The following is a 24,385-nucleotide window of genomic DNA, read 5'->3' on the forward strand; positions in this document are numbered from 1 at the left end:
ATATCCTTATTACGGGTATAGAAAAGACTGGGTATCCGAGACATAGCTCTTGAGTGGTTCAGATCATTTCTTTCTAATAGGACCTTTTTAATATCAGTCAATCTTATTCTAAGTTTGCTCTATTGAATTGTGGTTTTCCCCAAGGTTCAATTCTTGGTCCAGTCTTGTTCTTACTGTATATGCTGCCCTTGGGTTCTATTTTTCAAAAGCATGGAGTTTCTTTTCATTGTTTTGCTGATTATACTCAGGTGTATCTACCTTTAAGAAAACAGGACAAGAGGAAAATTACATCTCTACTAAATTGTTTGCATTAAGTTAAACAATGGATGTCAGCAAATTATATTTGAGATTACTAACGTAAAACCATTTCTGTCAACCAGAAATTTTGAAAAGCTTATTCATGTCTTTATTTTTGTAAGACTGGAGTACTGTAATTCTGTATATGCAGGTGTGAGCCAATCACTGTTAACTCGCTTACAACTAAATAAAGTTCAGAAAGTTATGTGTAATAAAATGACACCAGAAAAAAAAACTATTTAATCTGCATTGTTAATCCTTTTGATCTTTTAGTTTTTTTTAAAAATCACAAAACTCTAACCTTTCATTTGATAATAAATGTTTTTCTTAAATACACTTTGGCCACAATTAACAACACCCTTTTATTGAATTATTTTTGAAACCTCCATTTGCCAGTTTAACCGCTCTAAATGTTCTCCTATAATGCCTGATGACGTTAGAGATAACCTGACAAGAGATCAGAGACTATTCCTTCATCCAGAATCACTTCAGATTCCCATCTCCATGTTGGTGGTGTCACGGCTTACGCTGCTGGAAGGAACACGAAGCCGAGGGATAAACGAAACAAGGATTTATTAACTCAAACATAGGCATGGTAAGTAGCAAAATAACAGGTGGCAAGAGGCAAGTGGCAAGTAACAGGTGACAAGTAGACAAGTAGACACGTAGACACGTAGACACGTAGACCCGACAAAACAGAACTGAAAGGACAAGGCATTTATACAAAGGATAATGGGGAAACACAGGTGGATGGCATGACTAAATTAACAGGGACATGGAACACATGGGGAAATGAAGAGACACACCTGGAAACTAATCAAACCAGACACGGAAGACAGAAACTGGGTCACAGGGGCAAAAACACACAAAATGAGTCCAGGTGTGTGACAGTACTCCCCCCTCCAGGTAGGTGCGTCCTCGCACCGTAGAAACAACAAAGGGAGGCGTGGGTGGGAACTTGGGAGGAGGTTCCTGTGGAGGACAGCCTCCCAGGAGGGGGCCAGCAGACAGGGACCACAGAGGAAGGAGCCAGGGAGGAGATGACGGAGGGAGGAGCCAGGGAGGAGACAGGAAGGATCTGAAGCAGGAGGTACCCAGCAGGACCCAGGCCACAGCCATAACGGCCCAAGGTGGGGCCGACGGTGGAAGGAGCCATGGAGGAGGAATAGTCACCGACTCCAGGGACTCGACCCACGGCAACGGAGCAAGTGGAGGAGGAGCCCGAGGCGGAGACGGAGAGCCAGGGTGACGGGGAGGAGCCGGAGGTCCTAGGCGGAACTGATGGCTCTGGTGACTGACGCGGCGATGTGGATCCGGAAGGCCGCGGTGAGGCCAGAGTGACCGAGGACTGAGGTGTAGCCGAGGGGATGAAGGAGCATGACGGAGCCGGAGGGACGGAGGGATGAGGCGAAGCCGCAGGAGTGGAGTCCCGAGGCATAGGATGGACGACGCCAGACCAAGGCAGAGCCTGCGGACTGCCGGGCCACGGCGGAGAGGAAGGAGCTAGGAGCCATGGTGGAGCCGACGGGTCAACGGGCCGAGGCGGAGTCCAGGCCTCAGAGGCTGGAGGCGGAGGTGAGGGAGACGCCGACCAAGGCGTCGCTGGAGGATGGCGGTCCCGCTGAGCTTGCACCACAATGATGGTAGGCTGGGGGCGAGCAGCCAGACGACAGCGGAGGAGGAGGCAGGAGTGGGTGGGAGGGTGGGAATTTTGGAGGAGCAGGCATTGGAGTAAGCTCTGGGGCTGGAGCCCTTCTTGGGCTTAACGGAGGATCAGGAGCCCGTCCTGGGCTTAACGGAGGATCAGGAGCCCGTCCTGGGCTTAACGGGGGTTCAGGAGCCCGTCCTCGGCTTAACGGGGGTTCAGGAGCCCGTCCTCGGCTTAACGGGGGTTCAGGAGCCCGTCCTGGGCTTAAAGGAGGATCAGGAGCCCGTCCTGGGCTTAACGGAGGATCAGGAGCCCGTCCTGGGTTTAACGGGGGAACAGGAGCCCGTCCTGGGCTTAACGGGGGAACAGGAGCCCGTCCTGGGCTTAACGGGGGAACAGGAGCCCGTCCTGGGCTTAACGGGGGAACAGGAGCCCGTCCTGGGCTTAACGGGGGATCAGGAGCCCGTCCTGGGCTTAAAGGAGGATCAGGAGCCCGTCCTGGGCTTAAAGGAGGATCAGGAGCCCGTCCTGGGCTTAACGGGGAATCAGGAGCCCTTCCTGGGCTTAACAGAGGATCAGGAGCCCGTCCTGGGCTTAACGGAGGATCAGGAGCCCGTCCTGGGCTTAACGGGGGAACAGGAGCCCGTCCTGGGCTTAACGGGGAATCAGGAGCCCGTCCTGGGCTTACAGGAGGATCTGGCATAGGTGCATTGGAAACCCCCTCATTTTGACCCATTTGGCGCTCCACATTATGCTCCCTCGTGGTGGGCAGTGTCGCCGGCTCTCGCACCTGGTCTGACGGGTTGCTCTCTGGCTCTCCGTCATCGGTGGGCTCGGGCTTATGCCTCGTACCGTGGGGAGATTGTAGGCTGGGCTCTGGGTCCAGAGTGGACCTGGCGAGATCCTCCATTGGGCCGACCGTGAGAGGTGACCCATTTCTCACCAGATTCCACTCTATAAAGGCGGCGAAATCCTCCCGAGGACCATCTTCGGGCGACAACGCTCTGCACCTGGAGTTCAGGCTGGCGTGATAAAAGGTGCAGAGCGCGTGGTCCGGGTAGCTGGTGGCATTAGCTATCCAGAGAAACCGTCTGGTATGGTCCTCGAGAGACAGTCCCTCCTGCTCCAGCAGGAGGAGGAGGTATTCGGGGCGATAGAGGGGATCCATGACACACTACGGAAAGAAAAAGACAGTGAAAAAACGAAAAAAAAAAACGGAGGGAAAACACGCAGTTTATAACTTTTTAGGTCGGGTCTTCTGTCACGGCTTACGCTGCTGGAAGGAACACGAAGCCGAGGGATAAACGAAACAAGGATTTATTAACTCAAACATAGGCATGGTAAGTAGCAAAATAACAGGTGGCAAGAGGCAAGTGGCAAGTAACAGGTGACAAGTGGACAAGTTGACACGTAGACGAGTAGACCCGACAAAACAGAACTGAAAGGACAAGGCATTTATACAAAGGATAATGGGGAAACACAGGTGGATGGCATGACTAAATTAACAGGGACATGGAACACATGGGGAAATGAAGAGACACACCTGGAAACTAATCAAACCAGACACGGAAGACAGAAACTGGGTCACAGGGGCAAAAACACACAAAATGAGTCCAGGTGTGTGACAGGTGGTGCTTCTCTTCAGTCAACCTCACTCACTTTCTACAGGATTCAGGTCAGAGGACTGGCCAGAGCAGACGCCTGGTTTTGTGCTCAGTGACCCATTTTTGTGTTGTTTTTGAAGTTTGTGTTTGGAATATTGTTTGGTTGGAAGATCCAAACATGGCCCATTATAAGATTTCTAACAGAGTCAGTCACTTATTTAATTTATGTTAGTATTTGATAGAATCCATATTCTATCAATATTTGCAACAGGTGTAAATATTTATTGTAAAGTTGGACGTTGCAAAGCCCAACGTAGGGATTACACCCAGCTTTTTTATGTCTAGCTGGTGCAAAAGGCCCCAGGACCTCCAACAGAAATATAGGCCTACAACATCAAAAAACAGCTATATATTTAATAGTACACATGGGGTACTTTTTATCCCTGTGTTCACCAAACCCATCTTGAGTGTTTGCTGCTAAAAATGTTTTTTTTATTTATTATTATTTCATCTGACCATAGAAGCCAGTCCAATTTGAAGTTCTAGTATTTACTGAATCGACTTTATGCATTAATTTTGTTCCAAGAATAGGAAAGATCTAATGTTAAAAATCAAAATAAATGCCACAAGTCTGAGAAGGCGAGATTGGTTTGATGCTGAGGTAAATGGATGCTCTCGTTGTTTCTCTGCTGTATTTGTAGAAACGGTCATTAATTCTTGATTTGGTTACAGCACAGACTGATGAATATGATCAAAAAGTCTTGCCAACAAACGACTTCAACAATCAATTTGATTCAACTTGTTTACTGTTGCTGCTTGTTGTAGGTTTTTTCTGTGAATTTCGAATATACAAATTAATATTTTTTGTTTTGTTACAAAATGTTCATTTAACATGCACCACCAGCACCTCGCATTTTTTCATGGGCTACACTCCAGCAGATGCAGCAGCACCCCTGATTTCCACGATAATAGTTATAAAGCATTTACATTGTCAGCCTTACCCTAAATCAATCTAATAATTTTTTATTTTATTTAAGAATTCCATGTCAATGAAAAGGGCCGTTGTTCTTCAAGGCCATCCACATTACCTCGGCGAGGATCCATCAGATTTCTTCAAGTCAGCAGAGGTAGATTTGCATGTAAATATTATACCTTTGCTTAAAATAATGTTCTGGATATGTTTAATCAGGACCCTGTCTATGAAATGTATTATAGTTTTATAATCTAATTATGAGATAAATGCCAAATAAATGCCAAAGTTGAATTTTAGTTGTTAATTTCACTGTGATTTCAATCTTTTGACATGGCCTTGGTCAGTATTAAAGATATCAGGGTTATATTTTCATAGAATCTTCATACATTATGTAGGATGATTTGATGTAGAAAACTGTAAAATACAAACAAGACAGGGTCTCAGAATTAAGATACTTTCACTACATAAATTTCTGCTAAAAATTGGGTTATACACTTTCAATAAAATAACTGACATTCTCAGTAAATGTTTTGATAATATACTTGCTGTAGGAAACTGACATTGACCATGTGATGGTGGGAATGGATGTGGGCATTCTCATAATGCCTGATGGACAGAGGTGGAAAGAGTACAAAAATATTCTACTCAAGTAAAAGTACCATTACATTAATGAAATTTTACTTAAGTACAAGTAAAAGTACCAGTCTAAAAATCTACTCAAGTAAAAGTAAAAAGTAGCTCATTTAAACTTTACTCAGAGTAAAAATTACTTAGTTACATTTTAACAGTGGGAGGGAGTCAAAATGGGACAGGCCAAGGGTGTCAAACTCAGTTCCTGGAGGGCCACAGTCCTGCACAGTTTAGATATAACCCTAATTAAACACACCTGATCCAGCTAATCTAATCATTTAGGTTTATTTGAAAACTACATGATATGTGTGCTGGAGCAGGGTTAGAACTAAACTCTGCAGGGCTATGGCCCTCCAGGAACTGAGTTTGACACCCCTGGGATAGGTCTATTAATCTCAAACTAGTTGTTTTTAATTAAAGGAATCAGTTATTTAGAATAATAAAACATTTGGGCTGTTACCAGGCAAATCAGTATCAACAAACTCATCTTTTAATGCAGAGGAAATGCAGAAGATTCATTGGAAGTGGCATTTAGATGTATTACACTGTTTAGTGCAGGACAAGAATGCATTTAACCTGCAGTTACAAATGCATGAATAATGTTTTGATGTACAAGACATAAAATGTTGAATACTCATTTGAAAAGATAAGAAATTAATTATTAAAAAAAAATCAAAAGATACTTTAAATGTGAAATTAAAATGGCCAGTATGTGTCAGCAAGTCACTTTTAATAAGTGAGTCATTGCGATTGAACCGAATCATTTAAACGTTTGATTCATTCAGGAACGAAACACTGTCACGTTGCTCAGAGACGCAAAACTGTGCTTTGGTGGCTGTGTTTGGAATTATTTTCTGTTGTAGAAATAGAGCTGAAAAAGGCAATATGGTGTCTAAAACGCAAGTCTCTTAATTAACTTGTTTACTGAACTGTTACATATATGTATGTATATATTCATGATGATTTTTGGAGGAAACGATGGCATTCTTTGTGTGATTTTGATTTAATATATGAAATTATATAAATATGTGAATTTTCTGCCCCTATATCTTCAATTTTGTGATCATTCTAAATGCATTTTAGGAGACTGAATCACACAGTGAAAGAACGCACTATAAATGCGCGCGCATATCATTAAAACAAAAATAGCACAATCCTCACCACGGTCTTTTTAGCTAATTTGTGCAAAACCTCTTGCTAAAATGTCAAAGCTTCATTTTAACCACCAATGCAACGATGCAATTATTTAGCTTACCTCTACATTCTTGCGAAGGGTTGAGGTCTTGTCGAGATTTTATAAGCTGCTAGTTTGGTCTTCCTAGGAAAGTACAGCTCACACTGCATAATAGAGCATACATATGGCCAGGGGTTCACTTCATTTCCTTCGAGTTAAACTTCAGAATATGACGGGGTTTCGTTTTCAGCGGTGTCTGCACCACTAACGCCTGTTTTGTCCGTCTGCATCTTTCTTGTGATTTTAGCGCCAGTTTGACCTCCTGCCCATTATGCCGTAGTTTCCAGGGAGCGATTTATTTTTATTTTTTTTTATTTTTTTTACTCAGTAATTAATGTGTTTTAAAATGTAGCGAAGTACAATACTTCAAACAAAATATACTTAAGTAAAAGTAAAATTACAGATTAAAAAAATTACTTTAAAAAGTATTAGTACACAAAAAAGCTACTCAATTACAGTAACGCGAGTAAATGTAATTCGTTACTTTCCACCTCTGCTGATGGATATGATGCCTTTGACTTTTACCTGGTACTGAAGGAACAGGTTGTCCTGAGTGATGCCGAAGACCTCCCTCATGCTGTGGCTCTACTAGTCGGGCTTTTTTTTGTGGTTAATATTGATTATCCCAAAAAACTACGCTACACATATGAGGTCATTCAAAAGATTTTCATTGACCTCAGAGGTGATCAGTGTTCTGTGAATGTGCATGGGCTGAAAAATAGACTCCTTTCCAAAACTGTGTAGTGTCCTAACTGAAAGGTTTATGTTCTGTGCCTTTTTGTTGTTCATGATTTAGCCTGGTGAATTTCTGGTTGTTTTAAAACGATGAATGCTCAATGAATTTTTTTCTTAATGTGGTACTTTATGCAGTGACAATTTATGTAGCTTAATATAAAAATACTTTGTTTGATTTTAGACACTTGTTATCTGTTTATACAGTATTGTTGTTAATGTACATTACTGAACGTTTATACAGTATCATTCTTAATGTAGTACATTACTGTATGTTTGTGCAGTACATTTGTTTTATGCATAACAGCACTGTTTGCTTAATATAGTGTAATTCATGCAGAGCATTACTCTGTATTTTACGCTGTTTTGTTTATGCAGTACATCACTGTATGTTTAAAGTATCAGTTAATGAAGTGGTTTTAATGGGAAAATAAGATGATAAGATCCAAAAATAAGATCCAGATGATTTATCCTCAGTTAAGACAAATTGTCATTTTAAATGTTAAACTGATATTGTTCATTGCACTTCAATGAATACACTGAATACACTTCGTCTATTCAGCTCTATTCTTTTATTAACTTAATTTAAGTTCACAAAACGTATTGTTTATTGCTTTTGTTTTATAAAGTCCTATCAGCTTTATTCTTAGTTGAGACAACTTCACAATTTAAGTTCAGAAAACCTAAATTATGTATGTTGCACTTGTTTTTATAAGTCCTATCAACTTTATTCTTAGTTAAGGCAACTTCACAATTTAAGCTCAGAAAACTTAAATTATGTTTATTGCACTAGTTTTTGTAAGTCATGTCAACTTTATCGTCAGCTGAGACAACTTCACAATTTAAGTTCACAAAACTTAACATTTTAAGGCAGCACGAACACTTACTTTTTTAAGTTGAAACAATTGTTTTATTATAATTTTTTTTTACAGTGTAGTGCAGAATGCTGCTGCTAGATTATTGATAGGTGTTCGTGAACACCAGAATATAAAACCTATTTTAGCTACTTTAGATTGGCTTCCTGTTCATCACAGAGTCGATTTTAAACTACTTATCTTAAAGTCTTACACAATCTGGCACACTCTTACTTAACTAATCTTTTACATACCTCAAAAGAATCTAAGGTCATCAAACCAGATGATTTTAGACATCCCTAGGACAAGATTAAAGCTGAGTGGTGATCAGACATTTTCAGTGGTGGCCTCTAAGGGTTGGATGAGCTTGTCTTTATATCTCAGTCTTTTACCTACATTGGGTTCTTTAAAAAAAAATTTAATTGTATTTATTGGAGTTAGCCTTTGGTTCCACTCATTGACTTAACAAAGATGCTCTCCTTTTTTCTATGATGTTTGTTTTACTTGCTTTGTATTACTCTTTTTCTCCCTGTGATGTTGGTGATGATGTTGGTTTCTTCATGTGATGCTATTGTACAGCACTTTGGTCAACCCAGTGTTGTTTTAATTGTGCTCTATAAACAAATAAAAAAAAGAAAATAATTATCCAGAAAAAAAAAATCTTCATAATTGTGAGATGTTAAATCACATTTGTGAGATATAAACTCGCAATTATGAAATAAATAAATAAATAAAAGTTTGAACTGTGAGATATAAATTTGCAACTGAAAGAAAAGAAAAGAAAAAAGTCAGAATGTGAGACAAAAAGTCAGTTATTTTTATTTGTATTTATTTATTTCCATGGTGGAAATAAGCTTCTATACAAAATAAGTATCCTTAATGGATCTATTCACAATGCAGTGAATAGATTTTCTTAGATTCACAGAAAATCACTGAAATGACTGATTGCCTGAAGCATGCCTGAGGTCATCATAAAGAAGAATGAATGAGTGTGCAGTGTAAGCTAACACTCTGTGGATCTGAAGAGCACTGTTGGAGCACTGTGTAATGGCGATAATGACAGATGTGTGTTTGATGATCAGGGATTATACTGAATACAAGAACAGAGAGCACAACAGCCTCTGCTGATGGAGGAAATGGACAGCAAATATGTGCATTGTCGAGCAGTCACTGATTTGGCTCCTCAGTACCAATGCAGTAAATTTAGCCTGCACCCGAGGTATACTGACTGCTTTCATCAAAGTGAGAAATCGCTTGTTTTTGCTGTAAAATGTGAACATGTGTAGTAGTGTGTATCAAAGAGCTGTTTCAACTTCAGCTGTCTTTTTAAAATGACATTTATTAGGGTAAACTAATGAAGAAGTCAGGTTGATTTGAGTGAATATTTCGTAATAAATAAAACCCGTTAATTTAGATATTGAAAGCACATTTTCAGAATTAACTTAACAAAACATTTTTATAGCAATGATCAGTGACTTGTTTTCGTTATCTATTTTTTGCTTTTTTTTTTTCATTTTTAAAGTCACATCTAATCACTGTTCTTTTGATCTCTTCTGCATGTGTTATTTTAATTATTTAATTATTTATGGTGGAATTAGTCTAAAACAGATCTAAAAATTATCAAATTTAATATTCAGATTTAGATTTTTAAAAATCCAGTCAGAACCATGAAGTTTACAATCCTGTTAAAGCACACAACAGCATGAAGCCTTGGTGACCCTGTGGTTATGACTTCATATGTTGCAAGTGGCAGTTGGAGCCTGACATGTAATGTCCATCTCTAATCTATTGTAAGGACAATTTGTCTAAGTAATATTTAACATCTGCTTTCTTCCCAGCAAAGTATTATTGCTTATATTGGTTTTCCTTTTATATATATATTTACAGTTTTATGTTTTACAGTTAACATTCAATGTGGATATGTAGAATTTGCACTTCATTGCTTCATTTTCCACAAGATAAATAATCTCTGCATTCCATAAAACAGCCCCTCGGTTCATAATGCCCAGAGGGGTGATGCAGTGAGGTCTGCGGATTTATTCACTTACTTTGGCAGTGATTCTAATATCAGTGGAAAGCCTGCAAACTGTTTCTTGAATAGACACCACTGGCTTCATTTAGATTTGTGTTTAGGAGTTTATTTATTTATTTTTCTTAACGGTGTGAGCACATGTGTGATGCACATTTTGGATAGCCTAATGAAACAACTGCTTGCCTTTATAAGGATTACTGAAAGTGTTTTATATTCCTCATTTGGAAACAGTTGGAAACTACAAAGTAAAAAAAAAAAAAATCTCAGTTGCTCATAAAGACCCAATAGAATGATGCAGAGAATTAAGTAACATTATGTATATGTATCTACGTATTTGCTTATTTTACTATCAATGCTATACATATTTTATAAAACTATAAAATGCATGTTTTACTGTACTGTGTCTCTTTTAATATAATTTTAAATCTACAACTTTTATAATTTTAATTGTCATTTGTTCAAAATGAGGGCTCTGTGTTTCCCCACTGGTCATGAATGTGACCACGCATATGACTACATGTATTTATTAGATTGTATGATTTATATGAGATCTTCAAACCTAAATATGTGTCGCAAATGTGGCATGTTATACAGAGCATTGTTCACAGGCGTCTAATTAAATAGCTAGACTACATCAGGTTTCCACATGCTGACTTACTTCATTATTCTTGTGTTGTAGCATCTCTCTTGGGCTGACCGGGCGCAAACTTAATAAACGGTATAAGATTATAATCACATCTGAATTACCCCTGCAGTGACAAATCAAGCTGTAGCCATGCTGGCAGAAATTAATTTACAATTTTCCAAGATATAACAAGCATCATCCTTTCCCTTAAAATGTAAATTTCTTTTAGCAACCTGATTTTAGGGAAGCAATCTCTAAGGTTTGTCTTGCTTAATAGAATTGTATTTGCGTTTCTAAAGCGCAAACGTCGAGTATCTACAAGACGTTTTAAACAAAACGTACATCATGAAGTGATAACAGATATAACCTATATTTTTTGAATGAATCGTACGGAAGGCGCAGAGTAGGCTACCTTCTCTCACTATGGTTACCTCCTCAGGCGAACGCTTTTATCCAAGAGCTCGCTCTCATTGAAACTTGCAGTCTTGCTTTTATGCTTACTGAAAATGTTTATATACCCAACCCCAACTTCCTGATTTTACTTCAAGTTGAAAGGTGCTGCAACCTCTTCATAATGTCAAAACATGGTCATGACAAGCTTTGGTACCTCGGAGTGAAGGAGATGGAGTGTCTAGAACGAACGCGAGCGAGACAGCTTTCCGGTGCTGAATGTGTGTCGGAGATCCTCACCTTTAGGTCGCACCGGTTCTGTCTTGGGCAGCAGAAGCGCGTCTCCGCAGGTGCCGTTGGAGATCTCCAGACTCCCGTTTAAGGACCCGTTCAGAACCGAGCTGTTCTGAAGCTGAAGGCATGTCCAGATCCCAAATGTAACATTTAGCCTTTGTACATCCATCTCGGACCTAACCACAACTGTTTTATATTAGCAGTTCCTCGCAGTCATCCGTCAACAGTAGCCTATCTAATGAAAGCGCAAACAGCAAGTGGCTTAGAGAGCGCAAATTGAAAATGTATTAATTAAGCATAAATAAAAATGTAAGTATGGAGAAATAAGATCAGCGTATGCTGAAATAATAACGTTTCGCTCGTTGCTGCTCAGCAGTGTGTTGAAGGCACAGTTGCTCTGGATGATAATGTGATGAAACACGGAGCGCCACTGAGCCTCTCCTCGCGCGTGGACTGAGCTGAGGGTTTATTGATGAGCTCTTAAACAGCAGGGGTGGGAGTTTGCTGGTGAGTCGGTGGGATTCAGGGATTTAAGCATCTTGGAGAGGAGGAGACATTAAAAGGAGTTTCTGGAGTAGGCTACGTGCGCAGGGAGTTTTAGAGAAAGATCTGAATGATGAGTCAGGTGGAGTGAGGCATCAGCGCCCTCTTGTGGAAGCTGAATGGTTGTCTAATAATTCAAAGTGGATTTGGTAAAGCCACTTGTGCTTTTTAAAAAGGGATTAAATACATTTTTGTAAGGACTAACATAATGCATTTTAGTTTTAATACATTTTCTCACCATTCCATCTTAAATTAATACATATCCATAGTACAGACAAGGTGCAGTTGTCTTAAACTTCAGTAATCATATTTCATGGCAGGTTTATTGATTATACATTTCTAGTCACATATTGACTAGGAAAAAAAAGTTGATGATCATTTGATTCAATTATATGATTCTAACATTTTTGTATGATAATACATGCATCTTGATTTGCTTGTCTATGAAAATGGCTTTGTAGATTTTGATCTGTTTGACTGTTTGTTGAGGCAATACAAACTAATTTGTGAATTTACACACATTGTCCACTTGACTCTATCAGGATTTAGCTTTAATGAGTTTGCTAATACTCAGAACATTTGAGTGGCCTACTAAAAACACCAATTACTTTAAGAGGGTATGCTTTACCAGAAGACTGACCCGTGAATCAGTGCATGATCCCAGTTATTTGCACAGGCATCTGTTCTTTATTGGAATAGAGAGAAAGTAATAAACATTATGGCACCTTTCTCTTTTTTTTAACACACTCTTAGAGCCCAGTAAATAGAGTGAATATCCTTGCAGACTTCAGATTTACAAATGAAAAATGTCTTATTAAAAACATTATATTTTTGTATAAATTGCTTTAGGGAACAATATGGTCACTCGTGGCAACAGAGAATAAACCTCGAGCCACGTGACATGGTTAAATAACTCACCTTTTAGATCAACCTTTGGCCTGTCAAAGTCCTTCACACACACTTACACAGCGCTAGATAACACCTGAGCAGAAGCAGGCAGCCACCTCCTTTAGACTGCAGCTGGTGAGTGACACACACTTCGTTTCACAACATAGTTGTATTTTTAGAAAAATCATGTTGCCTTCAGAAAGAAATATGTGCGTTGAATATAAAAATATATTCAGTGATATCATTATAATATTATTTTATCAAAATAGAATAGAATAGATTTTAAGCGAAGACTCTCAGGGAATCATGTCAAGAAATTTTACAATGCAGTTTGATGGCTTAAGTGAAGTTTTTGCTTTCATATAATTTGCACAGATGAGAAACTTGACGCAAGTAGCATTAATTATTAAACACCAGCAAGGAGGTGGTTTTAGGCATAATGTGATGATGTGAAAGCATTAGCAGCTCATAGAGCAGTCCATGGAGCACTCAAGTGTGAGAAGCTGATGTGTGAGGTATTGTGGAATTGATGTGGAATCTGTTGTGCTTGAACCCACAGCTAGATGCTTCTGCTTTTTCCCCTGGTAAAACATTTATCAAAATGAACCAAGGCTATAGGCAATCTTAGTCTTAAAAGCCTTAATGATAGTTCTTCCCATTAAAGATTTCATGATCAGCATTCATAATTACTGAGACAGCAAACTGCAAGGTACGCTTTAGAAAAAAAAAAAAAAAACTTGATCAAACACACACCACTTTGTTAACATTTTTGCACTCACTCCTATTTTATTTATTTATTTAAGATACAAGAGTTTTAGTGCTTTGACAAACACTTTCAGGCACTTCATCACTCTCACTCTTTGTTTTGTTTTATTCTTTGTGTATGTATGTACAGTATGTATTATTTGTTTGTGTTTTTAATCGCTCTGCTTCTATTTAAATTTAACAAGACATTTTAAAGTACTATATATTTGTTATGAACAATCTAGGTCTTATATTGCATGATTTATTAGGGCATATTATTAAAAAAAGTTGAAAAATGAAAATGTTTAATGCAATTTATACACCAATTTAATACAATATTATTTGCTCTAATAATTTCATTTGATATTAACAATTACATTTTGTAACTATTTCATTTAAATTTATGTTTAATTAAGAATTGCTTTGCCTCTGAAATATTTTTTATCTATATCTGTTTTATGAAATGTTTTTGGATACCCTGTTTTGCACAGACATTTAAGTAAATTACTTTACAAATGTCATTTTACGTCGACTTTAAAACTTCTGTGACTGAGTTCAGCAGATGCAAAACAGGGCAGTGATTATATGGCCTTTGATAATTCTATATTACCCCAGTTATCACTCCATTTCAAGGACATACAATTACATAATCATGTTCACCTCTGTGTGTAATCTGCTGCACCAGTCTGTTGCCATTGATTACTAACACCTGTGATTTATCAAACAATATTTTGCCATTATAACACCGCTATTTATTCTGAGAAATTAATTTGGTCTCCACACGCTTCATTGCCACATTGCTGGATTGTAATTACCAATTGTATCACCAGATGACTGGTATATAATGAATTGTGTGCATCTATGATAAAATAACATCAGATGTACAAAGAAGAGCATATTACCACATCAGAGATGACCTCAGCATGAAAGCAACACTGATCGATGGATCTCTCCTGACAGGAAAAATGGCTGGGCCAAAACTACATATCATTACTCTGACTAAGCGAGAGGGACAGGGCTATGGCTTCTACCTCCGAGTGGAGCACGGCGAAGATGGTCAACTGATCAGAGCCCTGGAGATGGGCGGTGTGGCTGAACTGGCTGGTCTGAAGGATGGAGACCGCATAATCAGAGTCAATGGAACATTTGTGGACAGTTTGGAGCATAGTCAGGTATAATGCATTTGAAAATTTACTTTCTGTCAATTGAATTTATTTCAATAGTTTGGTGATAAATCTCACACTCGTCTTTTTCTCGGGACAGGTTGCAGATTTGGTGAGAAAGAGTGGGATGAGTGTCACATTGCACGTCCTTGGAGAAGAGGCATATAAGATGGCCAAAGCCAACGGTGTGAATCTTGCTGACCCTCATTCTCAGTCGGTTCAGAACCAGCCCACCATGAATGGAGTGTCTGCACCAGCCGCGAAAGCCAAACTTTGTTATCTGGCAAAAAACAGCAGTGGATTTGGTTTCTCCTTAAAGTCTACCAAAGGTAAGCAAAAAAACTCCCATAGCCAGGTCCCAATAATGGTGAAAATACATAAATATTAAATGTGTGTAGACATTGTGATTTGAATTTATTACATTCTTAAAATAAAACGCTTGAAAATAAAGGTTCCAAAAGAGGGTTTTTGTAGAAATGCCATAGAAAAACCATTTTCGGTTCCCCAAAGAATCATTTTAAAATAACTTTTTTTTTTAAGAAGAGTTTAATAATAATGGAAAAGGCTTTTTTTTCATTATAAAAAACCCTTTTGTGCAGTGGAACGGTTTCATGGATGTTAAACCATCTTAGTGGAACGTGCCAAACTTTGTTAAATTCAGTCATTAGCTAATCCTCATAAATCCTTATGATTAGCTTGTCGGATTAGAGCTTAACAACTCAAGAAAGTGTTTTCCATTGCTGTCAACAGTCAGTGAATGGTCATCTGAGCCTGAGAAAGTTAAACTGTAACTCATTTTCTTATACCTGTTTTGAATTAATCTACCAATTTTGATCATTGTCAGAAAATATGTTGTCTGACATGTGAGATGAAGCACTAACAGGAGTTATTTGCTCTAACCCTGTTTTCTCTCAGGTACTCAAGGCATATTCATGACAGACGTGGTGTCTGGAGGAATAGCTGATCAGGCCGGTGTGAAGCTGAGTGATCGTATACTGGAGATAAACAGTGAAAATGTGGAGAATCTCTCACATGATCAGATTGTGCAAAAGGTACGTTAAAATTATGCTTCATTCTAACTGCAAACTTTTAACATTATTTCTTTATCACCAATTTTATAAAACAGTAGCTTTGCCATTTTAGAAAATCTTTAATGGGATAGTCCACCCAAAACTGAAAATTGTGTCATCATTCAATCATGCTCATACTGTTCCAAACCTGTATGACTTACTTAATTTCATGGAACACAAAAGAAGATATTTAGAAGAATGTTGGTTAACCAAACAGTTCCGGGTGCCACTGACTTCTGTTATGTTTTGTTTTCATGCAGTGGAAGTCAGTGGGACTCAGAATGTTTTGGTTACCAACAATCTTTAAAATATCTTATTTTCTTTGCAACCTGAATGGATGCTGCTGAAGATATTGACTCTACTGTTTTACATTACATTACCCCAAATATCAGTGTTTTAGGAAAATATTAGAATAATCTACTCCTATTATTATTGTAGGTGAAAGCAGCCGGGGACAAACTGATGCTTCTGTTGGTGGATGAGGACACTGACAAATTCTTCAAGAGCAAAGGCATTCGACCAAGTATGGCTCATGCCACAGTCAGGCACCTCCCACATAAGCCACGCATTGCAGACATGACTAAGAGAGCAGATGGTTATGGTTTTATCCTGAAGGAAGATCCTAACCGTGCAGGTAAGTGCTTGCCATGTGTCAATGTGAGGAAGTCAACATGAAATTTAGCCTATTAAACATTTTATTGTAAAACTGATTTAAATTTAGCCTAATTGCAGTCTAAATTAAATCTGCTTCAGTTGTTCAAAAGAGAGTTTAAAATAGAATATTGGTGAAGCTTTTATTTTGTATATACAACATCTTTCCAAAAGCACCTTGTTCCTTTCTGAGTGTTATCTTTTGGTTCCTGCTGAGGGTTTTATCAGTTCATCTGTATTTGACCAGCCAAGAAATGTAAAATAGTTGCAGATAATGTTTTTATTCATTATTTTGTAAGTTTAAAGAATTTCATAGTTCATCCTAATTGACTTACAATACACCAATTGCATAGACACCTCTCCGGAGCAACCTGCTCACAGACATGAACTCAGGGGAAATACAGTGGGATTGTAGCTTCCTGGATCCTGGAAATTTGGTGTTAGCACCCCAAATTCAGTAGTTCTTCTGTTTATTGTTCTTTCTAGCATGGTGGCGCATAATGAACTTACTGAAGTTAACTGCAGTGTAAGGGCAATGTGTTCATGGCATTGTGTAACTGTGATTCAGAGGAATGTTGATGACACTGTACAGTGAGATGCAAAGGTTATCTACTGAAATTTATTTAAGATGCTGTAAAAACAAGATGTTCTTATGTGCAGTAAATGATGTATTTGGATTTCTAAATTGCCTAGTATGTCAGGGTTTTGGCTTTGATTTGAAAGTGAAAGTGACGTGACATACAGCCAAGTATGGTGACCCATACTCAGAATTCATGCTCTGCATTTAACCCATCCAAAGCTCACACATACACATACACACACACATACCGTGAACACACACCCGGAGCAGTGGGCAGCCATTTATGCTGCGGCGCCTGGGGAGCTGTTGGGGGTACATTTTTAGGCAATTTACAAATCCAGGACATGTGGTCACCTTAGATAAATTGAAATTAGAAAAAATATTTGTTTTATGTTTTAATATTTGATTCATGTCATATTTTGTTATCTGTCTCAGGTCATTACATTGGAGAAATAGACAAAGGAAGTCCTGCGGACCGAGCAGGACTGAAGAATATGGACAGACTAGTGGCTGTAAATGGACAGGAAATAGATAACTGCAGGCATGAACAGGTGGTGGAAAAAATATCTCAACAAGGAAACAAGTGCTCCCTCCTGGTGCTGGATGCTGAAACAGAGAAAATTTACAAATTGGTGAGTTCTTTTCATTCACTAAGATTGCTGCAATTGTGACCCCTCTCTCCCAGGTCCTCACCGACCCACCTCATCTTCGCTTCGAGTGGGCCTTGAACTCTGGTCTCCGGCATGGAATGCGGACGCACTAACAAGGAGGCTAAATGACTGCAGCCACTAACGCATCACTTGAGATCAGGGGAGTGAGATTTACTTGCACAGCACCTATCCGTTGACCTCTGTTACACTCACCCAACTAAACCGCACTCACATCCGGGTCACGGCACCAATGTAACCCCTTTCTCCCAGGACCTCACCGCCACACCTCGTTCTCACTCTGAATGGGCCTCCGGCATGGGAGGCAGACACACTAACAAGGAGGCTAAATGACTGCAGCCACTAGAGTCAGTTGTTAGTGCAACTCTTGTGATCAGGTGGCGTGAGGTTTACCTGCACAGCACCCACCTGCTGGCCTCCGTTACACAATGCAGCAATAAATATTGATTTGAAATATTAACACTGATACTGAAGAGTATACTGGTGACTGTGTATTTAAATGTAAAATTTTAATCTTAAATTACATTCTATATTAATTGTGTAATACTATAGGGTGGTGTTTCTCCACTTCTCTACTGGAAGGAAATGAGAGGATCCCCGCCCAGCTATGCTGCGCATGAAGCTGAAGCTATACCTGCTCCAGCAGTACCTGCCCCAGCAGATGTGGACCACAAACCCAAACTGTGCCGGCTGGAGAAGACCGCTGCTGGATTTGGTTTCCATCTCAATGGCATCCTTGGAGTTAACGGACAGTACATCAAAGAGGTGGGACATCAAGAGATTTAATTGTTTTCACAATGAACAGATTTATGCAGATTTTAATCAATTAAAATATCTTTTTTTTTAAACATGAAAACAAATTTTCAGTGGATGGAGAATTGATTTTCATTTTGGAGATACACCCAATCACTTTCATTATATGTAAAAGAGTGGACATGATATTCTTCAAAAAAATGTCCTTCAGATATAGAAGTTGAGGGTGGGTAACTGATTTTCATTGTGGGTTGAATTAACCTGTTAATGTGTTTTCTTACAGGTGGTGAAAGGTGGAGCAGCAGACAGAGCTGGACTGGAGGATGATGACATTGTTGTGGAGGTGAATGGGATGAATGTGGAAATGAGCACACATGAGGAAGTTGTTAACCTCATCTGCAAGAGCGGGGACACGCTAGTCCTCCTAGTGGCTGAAAGGACAGCCTATGAGCACCTGAAAGCACAGGGAATCGCCATCACCCCTCAGCTGCTGAATAAAGAGCCCTCAGCTGATGTTCCAGAACCAGCTTATGCACAGGATGATGAGAGGAAAGATACAGAAAGGGACAACGAAAGACCGGCCACTCCACCTGCTCAAACCCGGTCAAGGGTCAGTACTGCTTTTCAGCATTTCTAAATGGTTTCAGTATTCACAATATACCTCACAATACAAAGTTTTTAATTCTGCCATCATTTACTCATTTGCTCACGTCCATGCCATTCAAAATCTGTGTAATGTAAAAAACATTTTGAAGAACTGTATGCTGGCCGAATTTTCTATTTTAATTGATTTCTATTTAAATAAGTGTTGTTCTTTTTTATTATGCATCAAAAAATCTGAAAAAAAGTCTCATGATTTCCAAAAAAAATATTAAGCATTATCAATTGCTTTTAACATTGATAATAATAAGAAATGTTTCTCGAGCACCAAATCAGCATTTTAGAGTGATAGCCATCACAGGAATAAATTACGAATTAAAACATATTAAAATAGTAAACCGCTATTTTAATAATAATAATAATAATAACAATAATATAATATTTTGCATCTGTACTGTATTTTTGATCAAGTAAATGTAGCCTTGGTGAGCATAAGAGACTTATTTAAAAAACCTTACAAAAATCTAGTGGTAGTGTATATTGTGATTACCTTCTTTTGTCATATTCTGAGGTAAATCTATTAACGCTTCCTTTAAGGGTACAAACCATGACCTTGCTAACTGTAACTTTTTTTTTCACCCTAGTCATCGTCGTCTTCATCCTCTTCGTCACCATCATCTTCAGCATCAGATGCTAGTGAGGACGAAAAACTCTGAACTAAAAGATACTTCCAATACTGTGATTTAGGGACAGTGACACTCACCTGATCAAGTACTGTACAATCTGTTAAGAGGGGAAAAGCCTCTTTGAACAAAAGACTGTAAGACCACTGATCAATGTGAAATTACAAGGCCATTAGTGACAATGATTATTTCTGCACTGCTTTCATTGGGAACTACAACAACAACAATCTATTTGAACTGGATTTATTATGCTTGTGATGCATGAAATAACAAATAAAAAAGACAAATTGTTAGGGTCTTTCAGGAAATGCATACTTCTTGATATATAATTTATTCTACAGAATAGTTTGTCATTTTCTCATGGATGCCTTTTGAATAAAATCTCTTTATTTGGTGTGTCAAATGTGAAAACCATTCTTATTTTAAAGGTGCAATCAGTATTTATTTAGCAAGTGTTAGCACCAATGTTTGTATATTTTAGGTACCTGCCACATAAAGAAAAATAAATGTCAGTCAAATCTACAAGCAAATCTACATCATGAATTAAAAATCAATGCACACTGGCATGTCATTCTGTACACTGTAAAAAATCCAACTCACAAAAAGTTATAATGATTGTATTTTACATAACTGGACAATTAAATGCAAAAATGTTGGCTTTAACTAGTGAAAAGACGTTGGTTCAACAATCGTTGGACCAACCTAGTATTACTTGTAAATTCGATTTGTAAATGGAAGTTAACAAGCATACAAGTTGATTTGGAGGTTGGAGCATGCGCACTGTAATGACCACGAAGTTGGCGCATGTGCAATGAAGTGCACCAACACCAAACAGACTGGACAGATGAAGGAGCCTTACCCTGTGGTGGATATGGTGAATAAGCTAAAGTCCCAAAAAGTCAGCATGTTCCTTTAACTTGCACTTATATTGCTCATTTTGTAAATTGCTTCATGTTAACATTTAACATGTTAAACATAGAACATTTAAACTATTTAGGACTGATTGAATGTGATAACACTTTGAATGTTAAAGTACTCTTTAAAAAAAGTAGTAGTTTTCCTTTAACCTTGTAATGTTATTTAAAAAACACATTTTTAGTCAACTGAATGTACTTTATTAAGTCAAGTGAAAATAACATTAAAAGTTGAAATTTTATAATTTTCTAAAATTTCCCTCTTCCAGGCATAAAATTTCACTTCAAGAATTAACAAGTGGATTCGATGAGTTTGAAGTTTGTTGTTTAAAAAAAGAAACGTCTCGGTTACGTACGTAACCCTCGTTCCCTGATGGAGGGAACGGAGACGTTATGTCGAACGACATATGGGGTCTCACTTGGGAGGCCAATCATCTCTGAATTTAAGAGAAAACGCCAATGAAAATTGGCTAGTGGATTAACACACCTGAGCCACTCCCCGTGCCACGGGTATAAATAGGGCGACAGGTGAATCCACTCATTAGGTTTTACGCTGAGGAGCCGAGAACGTGTCCCGGCAACAGCGATTGGTTCAAGGTTGTGGCATGGGGACATAACGTCTCCGTTCCCTCCATCAGGGAACGAGGGTTACGTACGTAACCGAGACGTTCCCTATCTGTCGGTCACTACGAGTTATGTCGAACGACATATGGGGTCCTATGGAAAACGCCACAACCTGAACACCGTCACAACCCTGTGGCGCTGCAATTGTCGACAAGCCCTGGCGTGCCACAAAAGCTACGCTTAAGGTCGTAACCTTCCCAAAGCCCCAGCGCAAATTCACTGACCTTGGTACCGAAGGGGCCAAAGGGTGAGTACATCGCTGCTGGAGAAGGCCATGCTGCTGTTCCGCCCACATAAAGTTAATGGAAGGGATTTCAACCTTCAGAGAAAGATTGCTTCAAATCTTCCCTATTTGTTCTTTCAGCTGGCAAGACAATGGGGAAGCGAGCCTAGGAAAAGGTCGCTACGGAGACCACATCCTACCCGTAGGGAGGTGACATGTGGATATACCGATATGGACTGACCCAGGGGGCAGTACTACATGTGGAAGGGGTCTCTGAGGCAGGTCCTACCTTGGAGTAGGGATGGAACGGCTGCCAGAAGAGACTGACAGAACGGGTCTGCCAAGGGAAGACACGGGTTTGCCAAGAGGGAAACCTTACCGTGGAAGAATACACATATGGGATTACCCGTAGGGAACCAAGCCATATGAACACCTAGCCCAGTACAGGGGCTGACCGGAACTCTGGGCATGCTAACGCCAGTACTGGGCCTGGCGACAGACTGCTCCGCCAAGTCTGACTGCCGAGGGTGCTGGAAGATGCTCGACCAGGGTACGCCAACCGGGGAACTCTACTGGGAGAAGAAAGGCGCTCACATCCCCGTGTTATGGGGAATGGCGCAGCAAGCGTGACACCCAGCCAGCCCTTCCCGCCAATTACCTGTTACCCAACACACGGGAAGAAACTGGCTCCACACGGAGGTTGTAAAACCTCGCAAAGGTGTTAGGTGTCACCCAGCCCGCAGCTCGACAGACGTCTGCCAGAGAGGCGCCGTGCGCCAGTGCATAGGAGGAGGCCACACTCCGTGTGGAGTGGGCCCTCACCCCCAGGGGGCACGGCTCGCCTTGGGAATGGTAAGCCAAGGTGATGGCATCCACTATCCAGTGGGCCAACCTCTGCTTAGAGACAGCCTTCCCCTTCTGCTGACCTCCAAAGCAGACCAGGAGCTGCTCAGAGCTTCTGAAGCTCTGGGTGCGGTCCACTTATATGCGAAGCGCTCTTACGGGACACAGCGACGCCAAGGCTGGATCTGCCTCCTCCAGGGGCAGCGCTTGCAGGTTCACCACCTGGTCTCGGAAGGGAGTGGTGGGAACCTTGGGCACGTATCCAGGCCGGGGTCTCAGGACAACGTGAGAGTAGGCCGGCCCGAACACAAGGCACTCTTCACTTACCGAAAATGCTTGGAGGTCCCCGACCCTCTTGATGGAAGTGAGCGCGATCAGGAGCGCTGTCTTGAGAGACAGGAACTTAAGCTCGACTGAATCCAGCGGCTCAAAGGGACCCCTCTGAAGTCCCGCCAGGACAATCGAGAGGTCCCAGGAGGGAATCAGGGGTGTCCTAGGAGGATGTAACCTTCTGGCACCCCTCAGGAACCTAACGATCAGGTCATGCCTCCCCAGCGACCGGCCGTCCACTGCATCGTGATGGGCTGCAATGGCAGCCACATACACTTTCAGGGTGGAGGGTGACAGCCCACGCTCCAACCTTTCTTGCAAAAAAGAAAGCACGACTCTGACCGGGCATCTCCGGGGGTCTTCTCGGTGAGAAGAACATCAATTCATGAACAGACTCCACTTCAGAGCATAGGCCTGCCTCGTAGAAGGGGCTCTAGCCTGAGTGATAGTGTCTACCACTGCTGGGGGCAGATCACTTAGGTCTGCCGCGTCCCATCCAGAAGCCACACGTGGAGGTTCCAGAGATCTGGAAGCGGGTGCCAAATGGTGACAATCCCCTGAAAGAGAAGGTCTCTCCTCAGGGGGATGCGCCAGGGAGGGGCTGTCACGATGAGCATGAGTTCTGAAAACCAGGTCCGGGTGGGCCAATAAGGCGCAACCAACAGGGCTTGTTCCTCGTCCTCCCTGACCTTGCACAGTGTCTGTGCGAGCAGGCTCACTGGGGGAAACGCATACTTGCGTAAAGCCCGAGGCCAGCTGTGTGCCAGTGCATCTGTGCCCTGACTGGGCACGCTCGCTGGTGAGACGTGCCGTCATACTCACCGAGTCTAACTCCATACCGAGATAAGAGATTCTCTGCACAGGGGAGAGCTTGCTCTTCTCCCGGTTGACCTGAAGCCCCAACTGACTGAGGTGCCGGAGCACAAAGTCCCTGTGATCGCACAACTCCTCTCGGGACCGGGCCAAAATTAGCCAGTCGTCTTCCCAGAGTGGGGCAAGGGCGCCCTCCTCGACCTTCGTGAAGACACGGGGGGACAGGGAGAGCCCGAAGGGGAGGACCTTGTACTGCCACGCCTGACCCTCGAAGGCAAACCGCAGAAACGGTCTGTGACGAGGGAGGATCGAGACATGAAAGTACGCGTCTTTCAGGTCGATCGCTGCAAACCAATCCTGGGGCTGGACGCATTTGATAATGCGTTTCTGCGTCAACATCCTGAACGGGAGCTTGTGCAGGGCCCGATTCAAGACTCGCAGATCCAGGATAGGTCGAAGGCCACCGCTTTTCTTGGGCACGATGAAGTAAGGGGCTGTAAAACCCTGTCCTCATCTCGGCTGGAGGGACCGGCTCGATTGCATCCTTCACCAGCAGGACAGCAATCTCCTCGCGCAAGACAGAGGCGTCCCGGACTGCCACCGAAGTCTCGAGCACGCCATTGAACTTGGGAGGTCGCCGGGCGAACTGAATCGCGTAGCCGAGTCGGACCGTCCGGATGAGCCAGCGTGACGGGTTGGGCAGCGAAGCCACGCTCCCAGACTCCGTACAAGTGGCACCAAAGGGACAGTCAACATACCCGCAGTGGTGCAGCGATGGGGAGTTGTGTCGGAAGGCCCAGAAGGCATTGCGTCCTGAGTCATCACAGCCACACTCCCAGTGTTCCCGGAGGAACTGGCCAGAGACGCGTGGAGAGGCGTTGCGTCTCCGAACCGCGACTTCTCGACCGCTGGCGAAAGGGGGCGTCGTGGGTGAGAGTGAGGAGGCTGTGCGTCGCTCATTGTCAATCCACGAGCCTTGCAA

The 24,385-nt window shown here is 41.2% G+C and overlaps 2 protein-coding genes across 3 annotated transcripts in view; one reads left to right on the forward strand and one right to left on the reverse strand.

Annotated features, from left to right (window-relative positions):
- The window catches only part of LOC132152750 (vertebrate ancient opsin-like), a 405,745-nt gene that overhangs the window by 147,241 nt on the left and 234,119 nt on the right, over positions 1–24,385 (reverse strand). The gene's annotated exons all lie outside the window — the stretch shown is intronic.
- Positions 13,316–20,076, forward strand: LOC132152394 (Na(+)/H(+) exchange regulatory cofactor NHE-RF3-like). 2 transcript variants are annotated; one of them, XM_059561167.1, is made up of 9 exons: positions 13,316–13,453; positions 14,449–14,660; positions 14,752–14,980; positions 15,567–15,703; positions 16,160–16,355; positions 17,388–17,584; positions 18,173–18,385; positions 18,657–18,983; positions 19,618–20,076. In XM_059561167.1, the coding sequence occupies exons 2-9, from the start codon at positions 14,454–14,456 to the stop codon at positions 19,687–19,689; spliced, it is 1,578 nt and encodes a 525-aa protein (XP_059417150.1). In that variant the 5' UTR covers positions 13,316–13,453; positions 14,449–14,453; the 3' UTR covers positions 19,690–20,076. The 2 variants fall into 2 exon arrangements, with proteins under 2 accessions (XP_059417150.1, XP_059417149.1); XM_059561166.1 differs by lacking the exon at positions 13,316–13,453 and having other exon boundaries at positions 14,353–14,660.

Source organism: Carassius carassius, chromosome 11 (genome assembly GCF_963082965.1).
Source record: "Carassius carassius chromosome 11, fCarCar2.1, whole genome shotgun sequence".
NCBI classification, from domain to species: domain Eukaryota; kingdom Metazoa; phylum Chordata; class Actinopteri; order Cypriniformes; family Cyprinidae; genus Carassius; species Carassius carassius.

Coding starts and splice junctions, on each gene's coding strand:
- LOC132152394 (XM_059561166.1), top strand. CDS start 14,412: ATGAAAGCAACACTGATCGATGGATCTCTCCTGACAGGAAAAATGGCT. Junction 14,981..15,566: donor CTCCTTAAAGTCTACCAAAG/GTAAGCAAAAAA, acceptor GTTTTCTCTCAG/GTACTCAAGGCATATTCATG. Junction 18,386..18,656: donor ACGGACAGTACATCAAAGAG/GTGGGACATCAA, acceptor GTTTTCTTACAG/GTGGTGAAAGGTGGAGCAGC.